The 23,838-nt window shown below is 45.6% G+C and overlaps 1 protein-coding gene across 3 annotated transcripts in view; it reads right to left on the reverse strand.

Annotated features, from left to right (window-relative positions):
• LOC148509421 (MORC family CW-type zinc finger protein 3-like) overlaps positions 1-23,838 on the reverse strand; it is a 266,886-nt gene that overhangs the window by 20,162 nt on the left and 222,886 nt on the right. For 2 of the 3 annotated variants that reach the window (XM_088443164.1, XM_088443163.1), the window contains exons 15-18: positions 17,893-17,914; positions 17,599-17,735; positions 13,203-13,998; positions 5,222-5,349 (exon numbers count right to left, since the gene is read on the reverse strand). In XM_088443164.1, coding sequence (XP_088299290.1) covers positions 5,222-5,349; positions 13,203-13,998; positions 17,599-17,735; positions 17,893-17,914 — 1,083 coding nt within the window. The remainder of the gene's footprint in view (positions 1-5,221; positions 5,350-13,202; positions 13,999-17,598; positions 17,736-17,892; positions 17,915-23,838) is intronic. The other variant, XM_088443165.1, reaches the window with a different exon arrangement.

Below are 23,838 nucleotides of genomic sequence, written 5' to 3' on the forward strand. Positions count from 1 at the left end.
AAGATGGTGAGAACGATGCTTTGACAAACAGCAGTAATCTTAGATTACCCGTTTGTTAAATACAGAAAGAAGCGAGCGCTATAGGGGTTATGCATCATTGATAAATGGGGCCCTAAGTAAGTCAGCTGAGCTCTCAGCTGGTAGAGGGGCAGTGCTGGATAACTGCGGACTGTGCTGGGAAAGGGGTACATAGAGGCCAACCTGGCCATGGATGCTGACTGTGCTGTATGGCTGACGGGTGCTGTGCTGGGAAAGGGGTGCATAATTAATGAGCACAGAGGGGCTGTGCTGAATGGGTAGTGTATAGATCCCCTTCAATATTTGTACCTGGAAATGACATGCAGTGAGGGTGGAAGTTCCATGCCCATACAGCCCACAAAAAGAAGAAATTTGTCCATCTGCGGGCTTGTTTCACTCGCCATGCTTCGGGCATAGTGGCTCGCTTCGCTCTCCACAGGTTTATATTCCCCCTTTATGCCCACGTGGATAGTAGGGAATGACTTTGGGCAGTACCTGACATCATCAGGGTACAAATACTGAAGGGGATCTATTCACTACCGTGCTGAATGAAGGGTTCTGACTGCTTGATAAGGGGTGCTGTTCTGGATGTGGGGTGCTGGATGAGGCCAGGGGTGCTGTTCTGGGAAAGGGGTACTGGATGAGATCAGGGCTGCTGTGTTGAGAGGGGTGCTGTTCTGTGAGGCGGGCAGTGAAGGGGTAGTATGTGGTGCTGTGAGGTGGGCAGCAACTGGATATATGTATGTGTGTGTGTGTACATGTAGCTATATATCTATCTATAGAGAGAGAGAGGGAGATGTAATAAAAATGTCAAAATGGGGGCAAATTAATCACAATTTTATGTCCTCCAGACTCCTAAAGAAAGAAAGAAGAGAAAAAAAGAAAAGGAACACCTAAAGCTGCATACACACGCAACGATTTAGTTAATGAACGATTTTAGTAAACAATTTTCTCCCTTGAAAAAATTAACTAAAATCATTTACTAACTTGTTCATTTACTATGTTCATTTAAACTACAAACAATTTTTGCATATTCCCTTACTGAAAATCGTTGAGTTGACAAGTCTGACTGAACTACAAACTACAAACGTGAACGCGCATGAACGAAAATCGTTAATCGTTTGACTCAGAAAGTGAACGATTTTTACAAACGATTATCGTTAAACGATATCGTTTAACGATAATCGTTAAAAAAATCGTTGTGTGTGTATGCACCTTAAGAGGTAAGTGAAAGCTGAGTATCATGTATGAAGAGGTGGGGGAGAGTGTCTGTAGAGTGTAGTGTGGTGGGATCATCTGCTAGGGGGCACCAGCTAAAATCTTGCCTAGGGCACCAAATTGGTTAGGACCTGCTCTGCGTGCTTGGTAGCGGCGGGCAGATTGAAGTGGAGCCGAGCCAGCAGCGCTGTACTGATCAGCAGCGCTGCACTGTACAGGGACATCAGCGCAGGACAGGTGTGGTGGCCTTTTCTCCTCCCACGGTGGCCTCAATGTAATTATAAGCGGCCAATGAGACCTGTCACCTGCAATATATACACTGATGGGGGCTGGGTGCTGAGTGTCACAGGCATTATTAACTGCACTTTGAAAGGGCACTCACTGACAGCCAATAAATGCATGGCTGTCAGTGATAGACAATAAATGCATGGCTGTCAGTGATAGACAATAAATGCATGGCTGTCAGTGAGTAGCCAATAAATGGATGGCTGTCAGTGAGTAGCCAATAAATGCATGGCTGTCAGTGAGTAGCCAATAAATGGATGGCTGTCAGTGAGTAGCCAATAAATGCATGGCTGTCAGTGATAGACAATAAATGCATGGCTGTCAGTGAGTAGCCAATAAATGCATGGCTGTCAGTGAGTAGCCAATAAATGGATGGCTGTCAGTGAGTAGCCAATAAATGCATGGCTGTCAGTGAGTAGCCAATAAATGCATGGCTGTCAGTGAGTAGCCAATAAATGGATGGCTGTCAGTGAGTAGCCAATAAATGGATGGCTGTCAGTGAGTAGCCAATAAATGGATGGCTGTCAGTGAGTAGCCAATAAATGCATGGCTGTCAGTGAGTAGCCAATAAATGGATGGCTGTCAGTGAGTAGCCAATAAATGGATGGCTGTCAGTGAGTAGCCAATAAATGGATAGCTGTCAGTGAGTGCCGTTTCAGAGTGCAGTTAATGCTTGTGACTGGTCACTGGATATATATCACAATAAGGGAGCTCTGACTAAAAATACAGTTGCCCCTAATCATTGGAAACTATTGTCTGAGGACATTTTATGGTTAACAATAGTCAATATTTGATTTATGTATTTTTTTAAACAGGCAGGTGTACTTTCAGGAGCCTCCTGCTAAAATTTGGAGGGTACGCAAGCCTGATATTAACCATAAAATGTCCTCAAACAATAGAATGGTAGTATGATACCCATAGAAAAACTAGCTCTGGTGGCATGCTGCTCTTAGTACTATAGTTTTCACCTGCCACTGCAGGACACGCCGCCAAATGACAATAGACACACCCATAGGTGGAGCTAGACACTCCCCCTGGGGCAGAACATGACACGCCCCCTTAGCGGCACATTCTGCTACCACCTGCAATCTCCCTGAAACTAGTTTTCAAAAGTAGGCAAGTATGTCCTTGCCGGCTATCCATTACCCGACTTTGTGAACAATGTGACCAAAACCTCCAGGTTTTGGTCGGATTGTTCACAAAGTCGGGTAATGGATATGCCCCTTTACTCAGTGGTTGGTATCCATCTAATCTTTCCTTGGGAGTACCACCTATTAATAACTCAAAAATATGTTTGTGTCACTTTTCTCTGCATGTACACAACATATGACTCTACACCAAATCTGCCACACTATCAAATGAAATACTCAACCAGTGGAATCTCAGTATTCATGTCTCTCTGTGTGTGCTACAATCATACCTTTTCATGTGTGTGTGTCATTGTCACCGACATGCTTGATAAACTGTGCAGGAGAATTATTCTCTCTGAAATCTGTCCCTAGAGCTTCACATAGATCCAACATCTTTATACGCATGTCAGCATTACAACTATTTTGTAATTTCTTTACTGACTGTGACATTGAACCTTGTGTAGTAGAAAGTGAATTATATTTCAACATCAAACTCTCTTCCCCGTCATCTGTTCTTTTCTTCTTTTAACATTATTTAGAACATAACATGCAAATTGCTCTTCTATTTCTTGTCTATTGTATTCTGCCTCAAGCAGACAAGTACTGTACATAGAGCTAACCAGCTACTTTTTTGCTGCGGAGGGAGGGTGGGAGAGGGGGCAGCCCTGGCTGCACTCCAAACCTCTTGCGGTGGTGGGTGGGTCCCTATTTATGCGCATGAATAGCAGGAAAAAAATCCATACAAACTTACACATTTAAAAAAAAAAAAGACAACGCATGGGCAAAAATACAACATTGGCTACAGGCTGCTCTCTGCTAATGGCAGTCCGTACTGGCAGTCCCAGGGCGAGAACCCCCCTATGATTGCCTTTCTGATGTGTGATTAGCAGAAAGTGCTTCCAATGGGAAGTCACTGCTCTGCTGCTAATTCACAGACGGGAGGACTGGAGGATCACAGGGGAGTGGCAGAAGATATTACTGGTGGGGCTACAGCCCCTAATTAAAATCCGCCATTGGAGCTAAATGCTCTATCATTTGGAAAAGCTCTGTTTAAACCCTCTTTCTCTGCAGTTCTGTGCTGCAAGGCGTGGATGCCCATACATTTCACCTCACGGCGAAAAGCAGAGATCGGCGGAAAAGTATCGCCAATTGCGACTTTTCACCAGTCTGACAGTTTCCTCTATTCAATTCCAAAGAGATTTCACAGATGCGAAAACGCAATGCAATGTAATAGGCGAAAAAGTGCAGAATTGCGATTTTGGGGTACAAAGGTGGGGAAACCACCCTGCACCCTTGGGACAGCCCCCTGAAGGTTAACTGTGTCAAATAAATCAAGAAAAAATGAAGAACACCCCAAAAAATTACTTTGAAAAAGGGGGCAAAAAAGTACAAAGTTGGGGTACAAACTTAAAAACTAGCGAAATAAGCTTTTGGGGGGTTTGCAAGTATGGGGGAGGTGGTTTTTTGATTGCAGATGCTTCATGAAGGTGCATTTTTTACATTTCTTAAAACTTCACTTTTGCGATTTTTAACCATGCTTGCACCCATTTTCATGTACCCCAAATTTGCTGGAACTAGTTATTTTCTCAAAAAAACCTGCTACTGTATATTCTATTCTTCACCACTTGTGCAAAGACGCTATATAGAGGCAATTGAAAGCACTTAAGTACCCCAAATACCTCTAGGGGGGCTAATCGGGGACATCTATACTGATCCCCAATGTTAGTGCATCTTTTGGGGGGTGTCAGGCTGATTACCCCACAACTGACAGCAATTTTCGCATGTTTGAGTTTCGCCGGGACGCATTTTAACCTCCTTTGGAATTGAATACAGAGAATAGCGGGGACGCGCATGATAACTTTCCGCGGCTAAAACACGCGAAGTCGGTGAAAAGTGCGGCAGGCAAAAAGTACGGGACTTTTCGCACCTAATTGAATATGCCCCAAAATCTACAATGGCAGCTCTTGGTTCAAAGAGCTGGTGGAATGCAACTTATGTACTGCGCCCCCTTGTATCTGATGTGCTGGATACCCATGAAGAAAATGAACACAGTTCTGTATTATCATCCATTTTCTTCTCCCAGAACATATTAATTCAATATTGACTCTTGTCTAGCAATTTTATACAATGACCAATCAATGAAGATAATATCAAAAATACCCCCCAAAATTAGTACTGCTATCCACTGTGCTTCTGGTACCAAATCTCCCAAGAGGAAACAGTGAAGAAAGGCTGTGGTTATTGGCAGGCACAGCATAGGGGTATTCAGACTTTATTAAATGTATGTTTTGAAAAGTGTAGTATGTAAGTATGTATGTACAGTATGTACTGTATGGCTGAGAGGGGAGAGCTTGCTCCCAATTGGAATGTATGTTCTATAAGTGGTTTTTAACATATAGAACATACATTTGGTGTTTAGGAAGGATCTGCATAAACTGTATCTTATATGCGTAAATTACCAGTAATAGATCTGCTCCGCTGTAGGGTTGGGAAATCCAAAAATGTTCATTGAAGGGAAATGTAGTAATTTATCCAGAACTACAGACAAATAAACGCTGTCACTACTATACCTTTCAGCTGCTGATGTACCGGCTGAGGCACTGTTCTGCCTTGTCGCTTCTTTCAGCTTTATTATTTCAGTCCTCAGTCGGTTAATTTGAGATTGGAAATGCATTTTCTCTTGTTTCAACTTCTCATTCTGTAAAATTCACGTTATAATATAAGACAGTACCAACCACAACAACGGTCATCTTCACAGAGATTAATCTCCTCCATCTTTTTTTTTCCTAAAAGTTTTCATTATTTCCCACAAACTAAATATACAAAAGTTTACAAAACAAGAGAAGAAGGAAATAAGGGTAATAAGGGAAATATGCCGAGTGGGCTGATTCTGAACAATACTAATATGTGAGCTTCTGTCACTTAATAGAAAATAAGCAATATCAGTCATCACAGTGTACTTTCTGCATCAAACACCATAGAAGCAAACCCAGAGGAGCCTCACGTTCTCTAACTTACCTGACAGGTACGTGATCTTACAGGACTGTCTTATAGAGCTAGAAGAGTTTGAGTAACCAACCTTGGGCCCATCATTTCCACCTCACCCAGCAGACACACCCTGGGATCATTCTTACCTACCTTTAATAATCTCTTCCCGGGAGAAGCCCAGGTAAGAGAAGCAAAAGAGGGCCGACGGGGGCGGGGCCTGACAATTCACAGTATTAAGCCCCGCCCCTCACTGTAAAACTGCCACAATTTGGGTAAAATTTACATAGGGGCAGGGCCAAATGTTGTGATTCATGCAGAATCACGTCTTAAGCCCCGCCCCCTTCATGGAGACCCGCGATCGCCACGGGTATTCTCCTCATTCTGCCCACTTCACTAGGAAGTGGGCAGAATGCGGGAGAAATGCCTACCCTTCCGGGGGTGCGGGGGATTACCCAAAAAAATGGGAGCCTCCCGCGAAAACCGGGAGGGTAGGCATGTATGCCTGGGATTCATGTTAGGAAGCCCCTTAAACTAAATGTAAAACAGTCTTCCGGGTTTTATAGCACTTCTCCCCACATAGTAATAAATACTTTATCAACTTAAAGTAAAAACCAGTGTGGCCCTTGGAATTCAGATGCAAGAACACAGCAAATTATAATTACTGATAAATAATCTTCTTCTGAACACCCCATGGCAGTCTTTACAATGTGTAGCTACATTTCTCAGTTTGCTAGAAACAAGTAGGACGTCAGCGTTTGGGGGTTGTGACGAGGGAGTGGTCAGAGATATGCAGGAGTGCCAGTTCGTTTGAACGGCATTACATGGGCATGCATAAATTAGCCACTGCAACGACATATGCAGTTTGAGTACTCACTGTATGCCAGGGGACTTGTAATTTCTGTGACACACGGGACTTGTAATTTCTGTGACAGGTCAGAGCTGCTGTAATGGTACGTGAGGGTCCGATGTTCCTCGATGTTACTGATGTATACACAGGACTGCAAGGAATTACGGATGTGAGAAAGCAGCAGAGAGCGTCTCTATGCTGGCTGAGCACAGGGGCATATTTATAATGGGTGCAGGATGTGCGGGGCACACAGGCCCCTGGGTCCAGGGGGGGACCACACTGCAAACCCTGCACCCATAAAACTTACCTCTCCGTAGTCCCACATCGGCTCCGGTGTCTGCGCCTGTAAAAAAAACAGCTGGAAAATGTCCGCCGCGGCCATTTTCCCATCGTTTGCGCAGCCATTTTCCCGGTGACCTGCACATGTGCTATAGACTCTAGACACACTATAGTGCCCAGACTCTATAAGTTCGGCACTGGCCGTGCACCGCTCAGTGCGCCGCTGGACGGAGAGGAGGGGGCCCGTGACGGACACTGCACTCGGGATCCCTCCTCTTTAGAATCGTTCCTGGCAATATCGATCCATGCTGAATCAGGCCCTTTATCTCTCTCCAAGGTACATCTCCCCCTAAATTACTTCCAAGTCATAGGAATGAATGGGGTCGCTCTGATTGGTCAGAGTCAGTGGATCTGCTGGGTCCTGACCAATCCGAGCAATACAATATTGATACAAGAACCTGTGTAGCATTCTGCCAGGTCCTAGACTACTCGGACGCGCCAAGCATCTTTCTTGCTCAAAATGTACATCTTATTCGCAAAAATAATACAACTGGGAGTGACAAAACGACACTACTTTGCTAGATTGCACTGATCAATTTGATGTGCAACATTTATATATCTGTGAGTGACTGAGGGCCATATCCAATTAGACATGAAAAGCCGCGGTTTGAGAAAAAGTGTTCGCGCGTGCACACTTTTTGCACAAAAATGCGTATTGTGAGATCCTATTCCCGAAGTTATTGCACGTGCGAATTCTCCATAGACAAAAAACGGCAAATTGTTTTCTCCATCTCAGAGCAGGTGAAAAGTTGTGTAAAATCCCTATTTTGGGCTAAAAATGGGGGACTTGGTTCAGAACCCTTTGGACACCGCACCCCCTAATGACAAATTAGGCAAAAATATTTTTTTAATTAACTTAATTTGGGCAATTATGACATGTCATTTTTGGGGTGAAATTTTTTTTAAAAGTGTTGGAAAATGGGTTTAAAGCAGTGGGCTTGGTTTTTTGGGGGGGCTGTATGGATGGGACAGGCGTTTTAAACATTGCAGGTTGCTGCACATGGTGTATTTTTAACAGTTTTTAAAGCTGCACTTTTATGTCACAAAAATATACTTGCACCCATTCTAATGTACCCCTAATTTTACTGCAGCATTTATTTTGGCCAAAAAAACTTGCTTTCTATAATTTTTCCACTACTACATAAATATGCTTATAACAGTCATTTCACACAATTTAAGAACTCCAAATATTTTTATTAGGTCCCCTAATACACTTCTATATTGATTTCCTATGTCAGTTAGGCTTTTTATGGGGTACAGACAGATTTCCCCAAAATCTGTTGTACATTTTGCAGGTTACACCACGACCCATTTTCGTACGAATGCATTTTTGCATCTTTTACAATAGAATAGCGTGAAAAATGGGAGCACGCATAGACAAAAGACGCAAAATTATCGTAACAGAAAAAACTTCCCCGACGTTAATTTTTCGCTTTATCGCGTGTAATTGGATATGGCCCTGAGTCTCAATCTGCGCAAAAAGGGCTCTGATGCAGCAGCCGCCGCGGCTTTTTCTCTCACGCCAAGTTCTATTGTGCTTCATCTGCGAGTTTGCACGTGTTTAAAACTCTCGCAATTAGGAACTTGGATTTAAAAACCGGTTCTCGCGTGTTTTGAATTACATTTAAGTCTCGTGATCTCAGGTGCCGTGAGAAGGTCAAAATCAGCTATTGATGTTAATAATACTATAGGAACAAAAACAAATCCAAATTAAATGATTTTAGCTGTTTTTATAGTTTTTAAAGAAATCCAAAACCGAATCCAAACCAAAACACTTGAGGGTGGTTTTGCCAAAACACAAAGATCAATTAGATCCAAAATACGGGCGGTCTGCGCACATCTCTAATATAAACTATCCAGTGCAACCCTCCTAGATTCCCTACAGTAAGGAAAGCAGATTTAGGGGAAACTATAAGTGACAAACAGTGGGTCAAGGCTTTACAAACATGACATAATGGCTCATATAGGGCCTGATTCTGAGCAGAAGCTTTTCTCCACAGATGTGGCTTTGTACTTTCATATGCAACAATTGGCCAATCTAAGGGGTCTATTTACTAAGCAGTGTTAGGAGACAAAGTGAACCGTGATAAGGTGCCAGCCAATAAGCTCCTAACTGCCATCTCACAGGCTGCGTTTGAAAAATGACAGTTAGGAGCTGATTGACTGGCACCTTATCACTTTTCACTTTTGTCTCCTAACACTGCTTAGTAAGTAGACCCCTGTGACGCAAATCCGTGCCTGTGAAAGTGCCAGCCTCTCCAACCCACTGCTCTAGTGTCCGCAGATGCAACACTCATCATCCCTTTCACGCATGCATTACTCAGAATAGCACGGAGCTTCCCATACATGCGGACAGAGCTGCCACCAGAATTTGTGGGGCCCGGTATTGATAAAGTAGGGAGGGGCCTCGCTCTCACACAGGGCACAGGGGGGGGGGGGGGGGGGGGAACAGGGAAGGCTGGCTGGAGTACGGAGGAGGCACAGGGCAGGGAAGGCTGGCTTGAGTAGGGGGTAGGCACAGGGCAGGAAAGGCTAGCTGGAATAGGGGGGAAGCACAGGGCAGGGAAGGCTGGCTGCAGTAGGGGAGGCGCAGGGCAGGGAAGGCTGAACTTAATGGGGGGGCACAAAGCAGGGAAGGCTGGCTGCAGTAGGGGAGGCGCAGGGCAGGGAAGGCTGAACTTAATGGGGGGGCACAAAGCAGGGAAGGCTGACTGGAGTAGTGGGGAGGCACAGGGCAGGTAAGGCTGGCTGGAGTGGGGGGGAGGCACAGGGCAGGGAAGGCTGGTTGGAATAGGGGGCAAGCGCAGGGCAGGCTAGCTGGAGTAGAGGGGAGGCATAGGGCAAAGGAAGGCTGGCTGGAGTAGGTGGAGGCATACGTCAGAGAAGGCTGACTGGAGTAGGGGGGGCACAGGACAGGGAAGGCTGGATGGAGTAGGGGGCAGGCACAGGGCAGGGAAGGCTGGTTGGAGTAGGGGGGCCACAGGGCAGGGAAGGCTGGCTGCAGTAGGGGGTGGCACAGGGCAGAGAGGGCTGGCTGGAGTAGTGGGGAGGCACAGGGCAGTGAATGTTTGATGGAGTAGAGGGAGGCACAGGGCAGGGATTGCTGGCTGGAGTAGCAGGGAGGCACAGGGCAGGTAAGGCTGGCTGGAGTAGGGAGAGGCACAGGGCAGGGAAGGCTCGCTGGAGTAGGGGTAGGCACAGGGCAGGGAAGATTGACTGGAGTAGAGGGGGAGGCTCAGGGCAAAGGAAGGCTGGCTGGAGTAGGGGGAGGCATAAGGCAGAGAAAGCTGGCTGGAGTAGAGGGGAGGCACAGGGCAGGGATTGCTGGCTGGAGTAGCAGGGAGGCACAGGGCATTGAAGGCTGGCTGGAGTAGAGGGGAGGCACAAGGCAGGGAAGGCTCGCTGGATTAGGGGGAGGCACAGGGCAATGATTGCTGGCTGGAGTAGGGGGAGGCACAGGGCAGGGAAGGCTGGCTGGAGTAGTGGGGAGGCACAGGGCAGGGAAGTTTGGCTGGAGTAGTGGGGAAGCACAGGGCAGGGAAGACTGGCTGGAGTAGGGGCAGGCACAGGGCAGAGAGGGCTGGCTGGAGTAGTGGGGAGGCACAGGGCAGGTAAGGCTGGCTGGAGTAGGGGGAGGCACAGGGCAGGGAAGGCTCGCTGGAGTAGGGGGAGGCACAGGGCAGGGAAGGTTGACTGGAGTAGAGGGGGAGGCTCAGGGCAAAGGAATGACTATGTCACACATACTGTACCATGTTTTTGCACGCATGGTCAGCTCATAAATGTGAGATGAGCCCGTTTTCCCACATGTGCCTGACTCAGAAGCAGGAGCTTAGTGTCTGTGTACTGGAAACTCTAAAGTTACGTCTAGGTGGTAACGTATCATTACCCAAACCAGCACTGTAATATGTACCATGGCTGGGCAGAGTAGCTGTTGGAGGTGTGAGTTGGCCTTGGGAACACCAAGCCACAGATAACCTCTTACTGGCCAACCATAAATCACACAACAGAAAATATTCTATGCTGTGAAATAACTAAGGGTAGTGATCATTGGCATCTATATGTATCAACAACACCAAATTCATAATACAAAAATCCTTATTGAGTCACTTAATGAATGCAGCTATAGCAGTTGTTTCCACACATTGGAAAAAGTAGTGACCATGCTCCATAGGGACTCCAGCATCAGGAACGGTGCTCTGCACTTAAACTAAACTCAGTGCTCCCAACAGCTACGAGGTATAGGGAAGTTGGGAGCACAGATAAGTGTGTCAGTTTTAAAGTGACCACATTCCTCCTGCACCCACTACACCCCAACATGATCGGGTGCTGTATAAAAAGATTGACAGGTACAAAAGGTCGATAGGATTAAAAGGTCGACAGGTTCAAATGGTCAACACAAAATGGTTAACATTTTTTTTAACCCTAATCTTAACACTAACCCTCCCCCTGGTACCTAACCCTAGCCTAACCCCTTCCCCCTGTGCCTAACCCTCCCCCCAACTGTATAACCCTATCCTTAAAAATGTGGAAAAAACCATAAACATGAGTCAACCATTTTTGTGTCAGCCACTTGTTTGTCAACCATTTGAACCTGTCAACATATTAATGATGTCGACTGTTTGTCCCTATCGACCTATTGCATGTCGACCATCTGGTGTCGACCTTTCATTCGGATCCCAACATGATCCTAGTGTCCCCCAATCAGGGACAATGAGAGCCGGCGAGCGGGTACTATTTACCTGGGCCTGTTGATGGGGCCGGGTCCTGCAGCCCAAACCACCACCCTCCGCTTCTCTCCCCAGCCCAACACACACGCTGCTGTCACGCTGTGTGCCGGGCTAGGTAGAGGCTGCTGCAGCAGCAGTCAGTAATCTCTTTCTGTGTGTTATGTATGGGGGGTAGCAACTGTGCACCCACCCCTGGACACCGTCACCCCCCTGTAAGCAGGGGGTCTGGCCACACCTCCCCAAATAGGGCACGCCCCCTCCCTGTACCTGACTCTGCACTACAGGAAAAAAACAAGCCAATTCCTGACTTACCTAGCTACAGACAGGAAATAAAGCACAGGGGAAGATAATGGCAGGACTTTCCTTGCTAAATGGGACAGTGGGAGGATATACATTAATGAACTCACCTAACTTCACAGTGTAGCATTAACCATCTCCTGACTGCCCACAGTGTATTTACACATGTACTGTAAATAGACTGGAATGGAAGATTGAAGTGTGCACCAACAGGCCCGCCAAGAGCCGCGGCGGGCCCGGGTAACAGGGGGCATGGCCTAATCGCGGGAGGCGTAGCCACACCCCCTGTCCGAAAAAAACCCGGGGGGGCGCTCTGAGCCCCCTCAGCCCTGCTCAAAGCCAGGGGGGCACGATCAGTGTAATCGCTTCCCCCACAGGCATAGAAGACTGCTCGTGGCTGCTGCTCAGCAACCGCGAGCAGTCTCCCGCTGTAGCTCAGCACACAACAGCGTGTGCTGGGCTGCTGTGAGGGAGGGGGGGCGGCGCTGGACCCGGGCCCCCAAGGAAGCTCGGGCCCCGGTAATCTGTACCCGCTCCCCCACCTCTCGGCGCCCCTGTGCACCAGGCTAATAGCCAAACACCATGAAAAGCAAGCAATTAATGACCAAAGCTTCATCAGACCCGTGCAGCTTTGTATTAATCAGGTTTTTACATATAAATACTTCTTTAAGCTCAAATGTAGAGATTGCACTTTTCAGAGAAAAAGACTTATTTTTTTTATGCATACTGTTAAAGTAAAATATACATTTTATACCTCAGTTTTATACATTTGTATTTCATCCAAATCACTTGCTCTCATTTTGGGTTAGATCAGTCTGTGTCGACTTTTTTCAGTTGTACCTTTATAGAAATTAAATTCTACAAAGAAAAACACCACTATGGGCCTGATTTAAAGGTGTTAATTGCACACAATGCCGATATGCGCGCCGTTGGCCGATGTCGGAAGTATTGTGCATGTGTCGGAGTGGCACGGCGCATGCTTCCCGAAGGTTACTGCCGGTATATACAGAACGAATTTGGACTCGAGCTGTAGATTTCATTGGGCGTTCCTGAGTGGTAACGGGCAGGGGGGGGGGGTTAGTCACACGTGGACACAGGACGCCTTGCTTAGGCGAAGAAATTGCACCTGCCATAGGGCTGGTGTAAGCTTCGATGATGCAGCGATGGTGTATCTAAGGACACACCAAGATGGATTAGATCCGCTGCAAGTGGGCGTCTCAGTATGAACAGAATTGGTTGCGGCATTAGCATGAAGATACAGCTGCGGAAAAAGACACAGGCACATTTGATCCACCTCTGAATCGGGCACTATGACTTGCAATGAACACTAACAGTCGGATATAAATTTTATACCTCAGTTTTGCACTGATCCCTTTCAGTTCTACACATATCAAGCTGTTGGAGCACCTCTTCAAGTATTAACGCCATTTCGTCCACCTCATTCGCATTGTCGTCCTTTCCTTCCTTCGCCGGGGCGTTGGCTTTCTCACACTTCAGGTCTTGCAATGCGTTGCACTGCGTTTTCATCCTGTTGATCTCTTTCAGGGCCTGCTCGTACTGCGACATCAGCTGTTTGGTGGAATTGACATTTGGGGAGAGATCAGTCTTGGTCCCCTGGTCTGAGGGCTCCTTCACTTGTTGGTTTAACGTTTCGACCAACTGATCCTCTAAGTGTTTCGTTTTAGTGCTCAGTTCCTCACTATACTTTTTGTCATATCCTTTTTCATGGTCAACAGCAGACATCTGGCCATGCTGGTCATTTGCTTGGTGTATAGACTCTACATGTGAGATGGGTCCATTGCTTCTGGTGTAGAAGACATTTTCATTTGGCACCTGCCAGTGGCGTTCTTCAACTTTAACATAGTTGCTGGAATCTTCACCGTTTTTAACAGTTACTGTTTGGTTGGTGTTTGTAACCATCTCCCCCATGCTGTGACTCTCAGGAGGCTCACTATCCAAACTCTCCATAGGGACAGGGCTGTTTGCATTACTCTTGGGTTTGGGTGGGCTGATGTCGCCAGTAATAATCTTTTTATCATTATCACTGTCTTCTCTGTTCCTGCTGTCTGGAAGTTTAGAGCTCTCTGGTTCAGTGAATAGCTGCTGTTTACAAGGGACTGGAGAGGAATCTAGAGATTTGCGTTTTAGCCTAAAAGTAGTAAAAAACAGAATACATTCAATTAAATCTCATACTATGAAACTATAAAATGTCAATAAGTGATGCCTGTTTGTTTCTGTGTACTGGATCACTGGGCTTCAGTAGCCTTTTGTAGAAAAAAATAAGTCTTTTTTTTTTTTTTTAAATAATTTATACTGTACTATCCGTTTCTGTTGGTCTACTATCTGTTTATGGGGTCAATCAAATTAGGTGGGAGTTGGCATGTGCAAGCGGTTTTCACGTCAAACTCGTACAGCAAAGTGCAGTGGCAATCCAATTCCAAACTTCCATTTTTTTGTGCGCACCTGAGGGTGTGAGATGGTAGGAAAATCTTTATTCAAAGGTAAAAATGTCAAGGCAAAGTGTAGAACCCTTTGTACAGTCCCACTAATGACTAATTAGGCATTTAGAAGTTTTCAATTAGCTTAATTGTCATTTAATTGTCTCACTCCCACTCTTACTTTTTTTCTATCTGCACTGTCGGAGTCCCTGTCTCGTCCGGTGTCCTCTCCAGTAAGACACCCGACAGCAGAGGGGATGGAGAAATCTTAGTGCCGTACTTACTACTAATCTAAGCTGATTCAAACACCCACAATATCTGCAGGTTTATTCTATGCAGTTCTGAACACTGGGCCTGATTCAGACCCGGACGCTACGAGCGTACGCTCGCTTGCTAAAAGGGGCCAGCTACCACAACATTGCGAGCAGTTCTGAATAAAATACAACCTAGTCACGTGTCTAATGACTCTACTTTGCTAATTATGCACACCCATTAAACGCCCTTCTGAAAGTCGGGCACGCCTGCGTTCGCACAACCACACCCCAGTTTCTAAGCACCTTCCCCTGTTACCACCCACAAACGGCACTATCTGTCACTCAAAATAGTGGCCCGACTGCGGGCTACGGGCGAGCAATTTCCGAACTCATTGACTGGTTCGCGCACGCGCATTGCGACTCACACATATGCGCAGATTGCGAAAAATCGCTCAAAGCGAGCGCAGCATAGCATCCGGCTCTGAATCAGGCCCACTGTCTTTGATCACTTGCAGGATAACGTGCCCTATTGCTATGAACCAACCCACAGTAATTGTTGCATTGTTCACCTTGTTGCTTTTGATTATGCATGATTATGACATATGAATCTAATTTTCTGATTGACTTCATCTGATACACTATAACACAGTATAGATTGATTTTTTCTAGGGTTCATGCTTCCTTAAAACCTGATTATGACATGTGAACAAACTTTTCTGATTGACTTCAGCTGATATCATAGAAGTGGGGATGTTATTTTTAAGGGCTCATCTATGCTCATTTAAATAAGGGTCATTATAAAATGAATAGACACTGTCTCTGAGAATTTTCAATATCTGAGCCCTAGTAGTGAACAGTGTTAAATATATTTGATCATTATCACTGTGATATGTGGACGAGCTACTTAAAGACTGTTAACTGCAATGTGAACTCAGTATGATTACTCATTACCAAGATAGTTATGTCCGCAAGTGAGAGAATACATGCTCAAACATCAATAGCCTTATGTTGTGAATATTTGCAGGATATCTGTGAACATACTTATGCAGTAAAGCCAATATATAGGTCTTGAATTATTTAGCACCTACATATGGACTTTGGGCCTCATTCAGAGGCGGTCGTTAGTTGCAAGCGGTCGCACTGAATCAGGGCGGCCGCTTGCATCCTGAACAACCGCCTCATTGTCGATCGCTAAGCTGTGGGTTAACACCCACAGCTCTAGCGACTGACATGGGTGATGGTCAAGACCATCGCGACCATCGGGGCTTACGACCAGACCCTAAGGTTGGGTCTGGGCACTCGTAAGCCCCAGGGAGCTTCCTGCTCTGATCGAGCAGGAAGTTCCCCACTGACATCAGCAATGATGTCAGTGGGGCCATCCCCAAACGGCATGAGTTCCGTCTGGAACGCCTCCGTTTGGCCGGGCACGCCCCCGGCCCACCCAGCAAACGGGGCGAGCTGTCACTCACCATCGACAGCTTGCCCCGTCTGCTGCGAGACCCCTAGCGACGGAGCGCCCCGTCGCTAGCCGGGTCTCGCGCATGCGCACGACGGAGCCGGCTCCGTCGTGCACATGCCCAGTGGGTCAACATCGAGTCGGTTGCGAGCACTCCACGCTCGCCTCTGAATGAGCTCCTTTGTTTTGATACATTGAAGATAAATGTATGGAGGAACGTATTTTTAAGTAATTGATGCATTAAAAAGGATTTATCCTAAATGACAGTACCTCTTTTGCTCCTATGTGGTTAGGTACAATGGAGTATTTATTTGAGATTACTATGTTCGCCGTTATACCATGTAATATTTGTCTTACAGTATTTATAATTGATACATGTTTTTGTTCTGTGGGCATTTAGAACATTAGCTTAATTGGCCCAATAATTACATGTAATTTTTGGGTGTTTAAAAAAAATGGTCTCAAATTACCCCCAAATGAACTTTTTCATTAGTTTAGGCACCCCAAATTTAATTACAGTATTTTTTTAAAGGAAAAAAAAGAATTGCCTTTTTTATCATTTTTTTTAAACTTAAAGTGGCCTCAAATTACTCCATAATCACCATTATTATATTTTTAGTTTAACTTGTTTGAGATTAAACGAAAAAATAGGTTATTATGATTTTTTTTGATTTTTTTTTTAAATGCACAAATCATCCATTTTACACCATTTAAAAACCTCCAGTACTTTCCTTATGACCACTAACAGCCTTCTATATGGTCCTGCTAATGAAATAATAAATTTTTGGGGGTCCAGGATGGTCTCCCCACTTTTTCACGCACTTCTTCTAAGTTGCATGCTATAGGGAATTCGCACACCCTCACTATGAGTAGTGCGAGTTGGCATTTCTAACTGGATTGCGTGATTCTCGGGAGCAAGCATTTGTGCGAAGTGTGCGAGTTTCATGAGACAAGCTCACTCTTGCAAACTTGCTTCTAATTGTATTACCCCCTAACAGAGACCTTGTCATGCATCTAACCTTGTACAGTGCTACACATTCCTTTATCAGCATTGTTTAATTAAAACAAAATGGTTTTTAACTGAATCTTTCTCCCCATGCCTTGAAGAGTATACACAGTACATTTGGTGGCTTTGCGCTTATTAGTTAGAGCTATAGACAGTCCTGAATAGGGAAACTTTCATTATTGCCACTTGAAGCTGTATATTTAATTAATTTCTAAAATCTCTCTACAATATGGCACACCCCTTTTATTCAGCAAGAAGGGGACAATACTAAATGGGTTATTCTCACTGACCCATATTATAGTTTAAATGTTACAAATATGCCCAGCTATATTGTTGCCGATGGTGCGGCGAATCCCGGCACGCATAGCGCGAGACACGCACCCGCAAACAGATACGCGCACTGTGTACGCGACCGTGCCTCCATAGGAATGCATGGTGTGATCGCAGTGCACGCCGTAGCGTAGCGTGGCGTATGATGTCGCGGAGAATCACATAGCGCGATGCGTGCACACATTTGTCGTGTGATCAGCCACAATGTACTGTAACTGCCACATCTGTACTTCAATATATCAGCAGGCCATAAATAATCTTTTACCTGTCTGGTTGAGTATTAGGCTGGGTGTCAGGCTGGGCAGCGTTTTCAGGCATTCTGATGTAAATTTCTGTGAAAGGGCTTAGTTCATCATATGTCTGATCTGGAGCTGATTGCTTTTTTTTACTTGTACTAGGGACCTTTACCAAAATAAGAATTTGAGAATATATATTTTTCCCACATTTTAAACAGATATTATTATAATTCTAAATATTATCATATTGTGATTAAAGCCTCAAATTATTTAATGTAAAAAAGTATATATATATATATATATATATATATATATTTACATACCTGTTGAAGTTGTCTATGTTTTCTGTAATGAAAAATAAATATTAAATTGACACTGAGAGATTTGTTTTATATTTTATATAAATGGATTCAGATCCAGTTTACATCAAAAGGGAAAAATGTTCAGAGATTATAAAAATGAAAGTTAAAAGTTAAAAAAAAAAAAAAAAACAAAGCGATCAGGGGCAGTTTATATATATATATATATATATATATATATATATATATGGCAAATATTGTTATTTCATTTACAGTATTGCAAAATAACAGAATGAAAAGAACAGCCGATTTCAAAATACTGAAACATACTGTACGTCCAGACCAAACATCCAAAATTATTCCCATTCACCTTAAATCAGTAGAACATACCTTCCAAACTGTTAAGATTATTATTATTATTATTATTATTATAATATTATTATTATATTATTTAAATCCATGTAAAAGTGTTCGTACTGTACATAAATGTTTGTCCCAAGTCATATTTGTAGATAATGACATGATTTATGGAGTTTCTATTTGAAGTTAATTCTTAATTACCCATGCTTGTATAATCAAGAAACAGTCTCATAAATATATTAATAAAAAATATGGATGATTCTAGTTTAGGTAGCAGCCATAGTCAGCCAGGAAGAATGCCCAATGGCTGGGTCACCTTTGCTGCGTATTCTTAATCTCGCCAGAGCAGTATATAATTTAACACCTGGTTGTTTAATGATACAGTATACACTATACAGTTCCAGTGTATTTTTTCCTTTTATGGTTTGGTGTACTTGTGCCATAAGAATATTTTTACTGAGCCACCTGGTAGTCTGTTTGATAGATATCAGTGCAGCCAGTAGACAGCTGTTGATGACCAGAATAAAGTTTTAGTTTGATTACTGAATTTAGTACAGCATTTTATGGTATTTTCCTACATCCAAAACATTTTCCATTGAGTGTTATCGAACCAATGAACATCAGCTGTAACTCACCAAATCTGTGCCTCAGCCTTTTACTTCTCGTTACCCTGTAAAACTATTTAGTTTGATCCTTACCACCTGTTGATGGAATCAGCTGGGTGCATTTTAGTTGCTTTCTTTCCATGCACACAGAGGCATGGTCACAGCTGTAGGCGAGAAGACATGCACAGAGGCATGGTCACAGCTGTAGGAGATAAGATATGCACAGAGGCATGGTCACAGCTGTAGGAGACAAGACATGCACAGAGGCATGGTCACAGCTGTAGGAGATAAGAGATGCATAGAGGCATGGTCACAGCTGTATCAGACAAGACATGCACAGAGGCATGGTCACAGCTGTAGGAGACAAGACATGCACAGAGGCATGGTCACAGCTGTAGGAGACAAGACATGCACAGAGGCATGGTTGCAGCTGTAGGAGACAAGACATGCCTGTTTCAGGGCTGCTGCAAGGATTCTTGGCACCCTAGGCAAAACGTCAGCATACTGCCGCCACCCCCACCACCAAAACCAACTTCCTAACTCCTCAGGGAGGTGGAGTCTTATAAGTTCTATGAATTAAGTACAACTGTGACTCAGTGGTGCCCCCCCAGATCCTGGCGCCCCTAGGCAGCTGCCTAAAGCTAATGGTAGAGCCTGCCCTGGCCTGCTGCACACCCTGCTGGCTGCCGGAGCGGAAAAAAATATATATAGCGGCACAACATCCACTACCTATTCTTGCCTCAAAATGGCACATCTGCTGTTCTCTTTCCTACCAAACAGCTGACCCTGGGCTCGTCCAGCATCACTGCATACATCAAGCCCAGGGCATTAGCCTGGAAAGCACAGCCCACATGTATAGGGCCTTGCTTTCTGCACAGGTAATTGGCTCCACTTTTCACACAAGTACGTGGCCCTGCTCTCCACATAGGTACATGGCCCATATCCTCTCTGGTCTCCACAAGGTACATGGCCTGTCTCCACCGTGGTCTCCACATAGTTACAGGGACCCTCTTCCCCTGGTCTCCACACAGGTGTGCTATTGCCATCACTCTGACGCAGGTAAGACCCAGAGGAGCAGACACACTTGGATAGGCACTGCCAAATTCGGCTGTTATCATTGCCCAAACTGCACAACATGCCGGGGTATGAATGTTGGTAATACTTTTTCCCACCAGAATAAAGGTCACAAAATGTGGAATATGTAGTATACATTATGCTATGCCTTTGTAGGCTTTCATGTCGGATAGAATGTAAGCTCTCGCGAGCAGGGACCTCTTCCCTCATGTGCTTCTCTTTACATTTTCTTCTACTCCTTTCTCCCCATAAGGGCACCTAACACTTGACTGCCAACTCCCTGCTGCTTATTGTGAGTGCTTTAATCGCTATTGCAGCAATCTATATAAATTGTGTCCTTGTCCTGCACTGTAATGTACTGTAAGTTACTTGTTTCTTGTTTGTCACGATCCGGTGCAAGTGTTCCTCTGTGGAGGACGGTGAGCCGGGGGGTTTGGGTGACTAGGGGAGTGACTGGACTAGGTCTCCTAGTTGCGGCCGAACCCTGGTTTGGCTAGACCTGCCCAGAGGCGCGGAGTCTAACTCACTTGGTGGTTTTCTCCAGTTACCCCTCCAATTGGGATTTGGTTTTCCGCCGCACCATGTGAGCAGGTCGTGGCCCTCTGGACAGGTACCTGGGAATAGCAGAAGACCGAGACTATAATGAATGCTATAATACTGGAGGTGAACGGAATGCTAGAACTCTGGAGATGGATCTGAATGCTAGAACACAGACATGGACTGGAAACGGTTAAATATGTTGGTGCTGATTTGCACAGACAAGACAGAGCAGAGTGGACAAAGGCAAATACTGGGAGTGCTAGAAATGCTGGTACTGCTTTGCACAGACAAGACACAGAGCAGAGTGGACAAAGGCAAATACTGGAAAAGTGCTGGGAGGTCCAGCTGAGATCTAACTTGTGATTAGCACAGTGAGACACAGAGAGAAGTGGACAGGGCTGCCATCAGAAATGATGGGGCCCGGGACTGATAAAATAGGCAGGGCCCCTCCTCTTAGGTGGGGGGGGGCAGTTTGTCAGAGGTGGGCGTCGCTGTGGATAATGTGGGTGAACAGCATGATGACGAGCGTGTGAGCCATGGGAGGGTGAAGGTGTGAGAGCAGGATGAGGATGTGAGAGCAGATTGAGAGTGTGAGAGCAACGCGAGGGTGTGAGAGCAACGCGAGGGTGTGAGAGCAACGTGAGGGTGAGGGTGTAAGCCATGGGAGGGTAAAGGTGTGAGAGCAGGGTGAGGGTGTGAGAGCAGGGTGAGGGTGTGAGAGCAGAGTGGGGGTGTGAGAGCAAGGTGAGGGTGTGAGAGCAGAGTGAGGGTGTGAGAGCAAGGTGAGGGTGTGGGTGTGAGAGCAGGGTGAGGGTGTGAGTGTGTGAGAGCAGGGTGTGAGTGTGAGAGCAGGGTAAGGGTGTGAGTGTGAGAGCAGGGTGAGGGTGAGTGTGTGAGAGCAGGGTGTGGGTGTGAGAGCAGGGTGAGGGTGAGTGTGAGAGAGCAGGGTGAGGGTGTGTGTGAGAGCAGGGTGAGGGTGTGAGAGCTGGTCTATGTACTTGATCAGTCTCCAGCCTCTCCTGCTCCTGCTGCCGTCCTTCCTCTGCACCACACACGGTGGCTGTAAATAGCTTCTCCGCCCACAGCTGCTGCTCCCTCTATCCCCGGCTGTTGTCTTCCTTGCACAGCCTCTCCCTGCTGCTCCTGCTCGGCGCTCGCATTTACCCAGACAGAGAGAGGGACCCGGGGGGCAGGCAACGCATTTTGAATATAGCACTGGCCGCAAGCCAATCAGAGCTTGCAGACTGGCAGACCAATCAGGAGCCGCAACTGCGGCCGCTCCTGATTGGCTGCCGGTCCACAAGCTCAGATCAGCTTTTGGCAGGCTCCAAATTGAAAATACCACCGGCACTTGTCCACTCCACTGCTACCCGGGCCCCCTTTCTGTCCGGGCCCGGGACTATAGTTCTGGCAATCCCCCCCTGATGGTGGCCCTGGAAGTGGACACAGGCACATGTACTGGGAATTGTTACATAAGCAGGTGCAGATTTGCACAGAAATACACAGAGAAGTAGACAGGCATATGCTGGGAATGTTAAAAGATGCAGCTGAAAGCTAATTAGTAATAACAGGTAATCTGACACTTTAGTAACACAGAAAGCTGCAATAGAACTAGCAGCACATATACAAGACACAGACATAGAAAACATGAACTACAGAATACTGGGAGAGAACTAATCTCTCAGACTGAGAATAACATGGAAGCTAATACTGGAAACTGGAGAACTGTGAGCAGGCTGAAGCAACTCTCTGAAGGAATAGCGCAGAGCAACACTGGTGAGTTTCACAAGTCACTGGAACAGCAATGTTGAACAGCGTCTTCCTGAAGTTCTGGGGGCGGATTTATACCCAGGGGTAGCAGATTATTGGAGCACAGCATCAGCTAACTAAGATCATGCTACCATTGGATAGGAGGACTGTTATGGTGGCGCCCGTGATGGGAACTCTGATCCCCAAAACACACAGCCAACCATGGAAGTCCGCAAAAGCACCTAAGGCAGAATACTCAGCATCTCACCCCTCACTGCACCAGATGTCTGACCACAAGAAAGTCAGGGGAAGCCGGCACAGAGGTGAGAGATAGCAGATCCTAGACTGAACCCTGACAGTGTTCACTTATTAGTTCTATGTACTATGTAAGGCGCTGCAGAACACTTGTGGCGCCATATAAATAAAGGATAATAATAATAACTATAACTAATTTTACAGAAAGGTTGGCCAGCCATAAGGGTTCTGTCTGACGGACACTCATCAGTGGGACCAGTGATAACCTGTGGCCAGTCATCCGTTTTCTGAGATGCATTAAAATATACCGAATTCTGCCCCTTCCATGTGTAGAGTATAGAGGCAAAGAAGTTTTAAAAGAAAGGCACAATGGATATATAGATTGGACACACTTGCTCCGAGAAGCCTTAATGAGGTGAACTCTCTATAGTTAATGAGGTCATTCACCCATTAGTGTTCACTCTAGGTCCGGCTGCAGGCAGGGCACCGGTCCTAGAGTTAGGGCACTTTTGCGTATGCAGGGGGCGTGACCAAAGATAAGGGGCGTGTCTTTATGACACGTCCCCTTTTCGTCACTCCTAAGGGCGTGCCCGGTACTAACTGACATGCTGGGCAGCCCCCAAGCGCTGCGGACACTGTGAATGGATGCCGGGCACTAGCGCCCGCATCCATTCACCGGCTGTGACCACTGCGCCGTCATTTTGACCACCCGCGGGACACAGCGACCCGCGGGTGGAGTCAGAACCCGCAGGCTGTCTCAGTGGTCCCCCGCGCTGGAGGGCCGGGCGCGTTCTGCCCTTCAGAAATAGGGCAGGGAGCGGCGCCACGCTAAAACAGCCTAGCGGGAACACTACATCCATATTCTGATCCTTGTTTTTCATTTTTTGTTTGTAGGTTGGTCTTTGATCTAGATATACACGGGGTAATCATGACTTGTGATTTTGCTGCTATGACTCTGAATTAATTGAAATAATTTATAATAATGACTACAGGGATGAATATGGTCTGGGCTGATCTGATTGTGGGATAAATATAGTTTAGTGAGTGATAGATTATGTGCATAGAGATATGATAATATGGGATGTAGTCAGCATTCTACCGTGCAGTAATACTGTGTGCTATTGGCATTTTTCACAAACTGGATAAATGCAGTGAACTGATTATTTATATAAAATTGAGATCACATTATACGGAGCTTTTGAGCTATATTTTTTTTTGGTTAGTTTAAGAAAAATTACCTACTCCAAGGTATACTGGGTATTAAGACTAATGCAAATATTTGATGTAAAAAAAATCTGTATATATGATGGTCAAATATACCGCATCTCTGTCTAATACATGATAACTCTACTGTTAAATAGAAACTAATAATTGAAATATAATATTT

Source organism: Taudactylus pleione, unplaced genomic scaffold (genome assembly GCF_031769625.1).
Source record: "Taudactylus pleione unplaced genomic scaffold, aTauple2 ptg000327l, whole genome shotgun sequence".
NCBI classification, from domain to species: domain Eukaryota; kingdom Metazoa; phylum Chordata; class Amphibia; order Anura; family Myobatrachidae; genus Taudactylus; species Taudactylus pleione.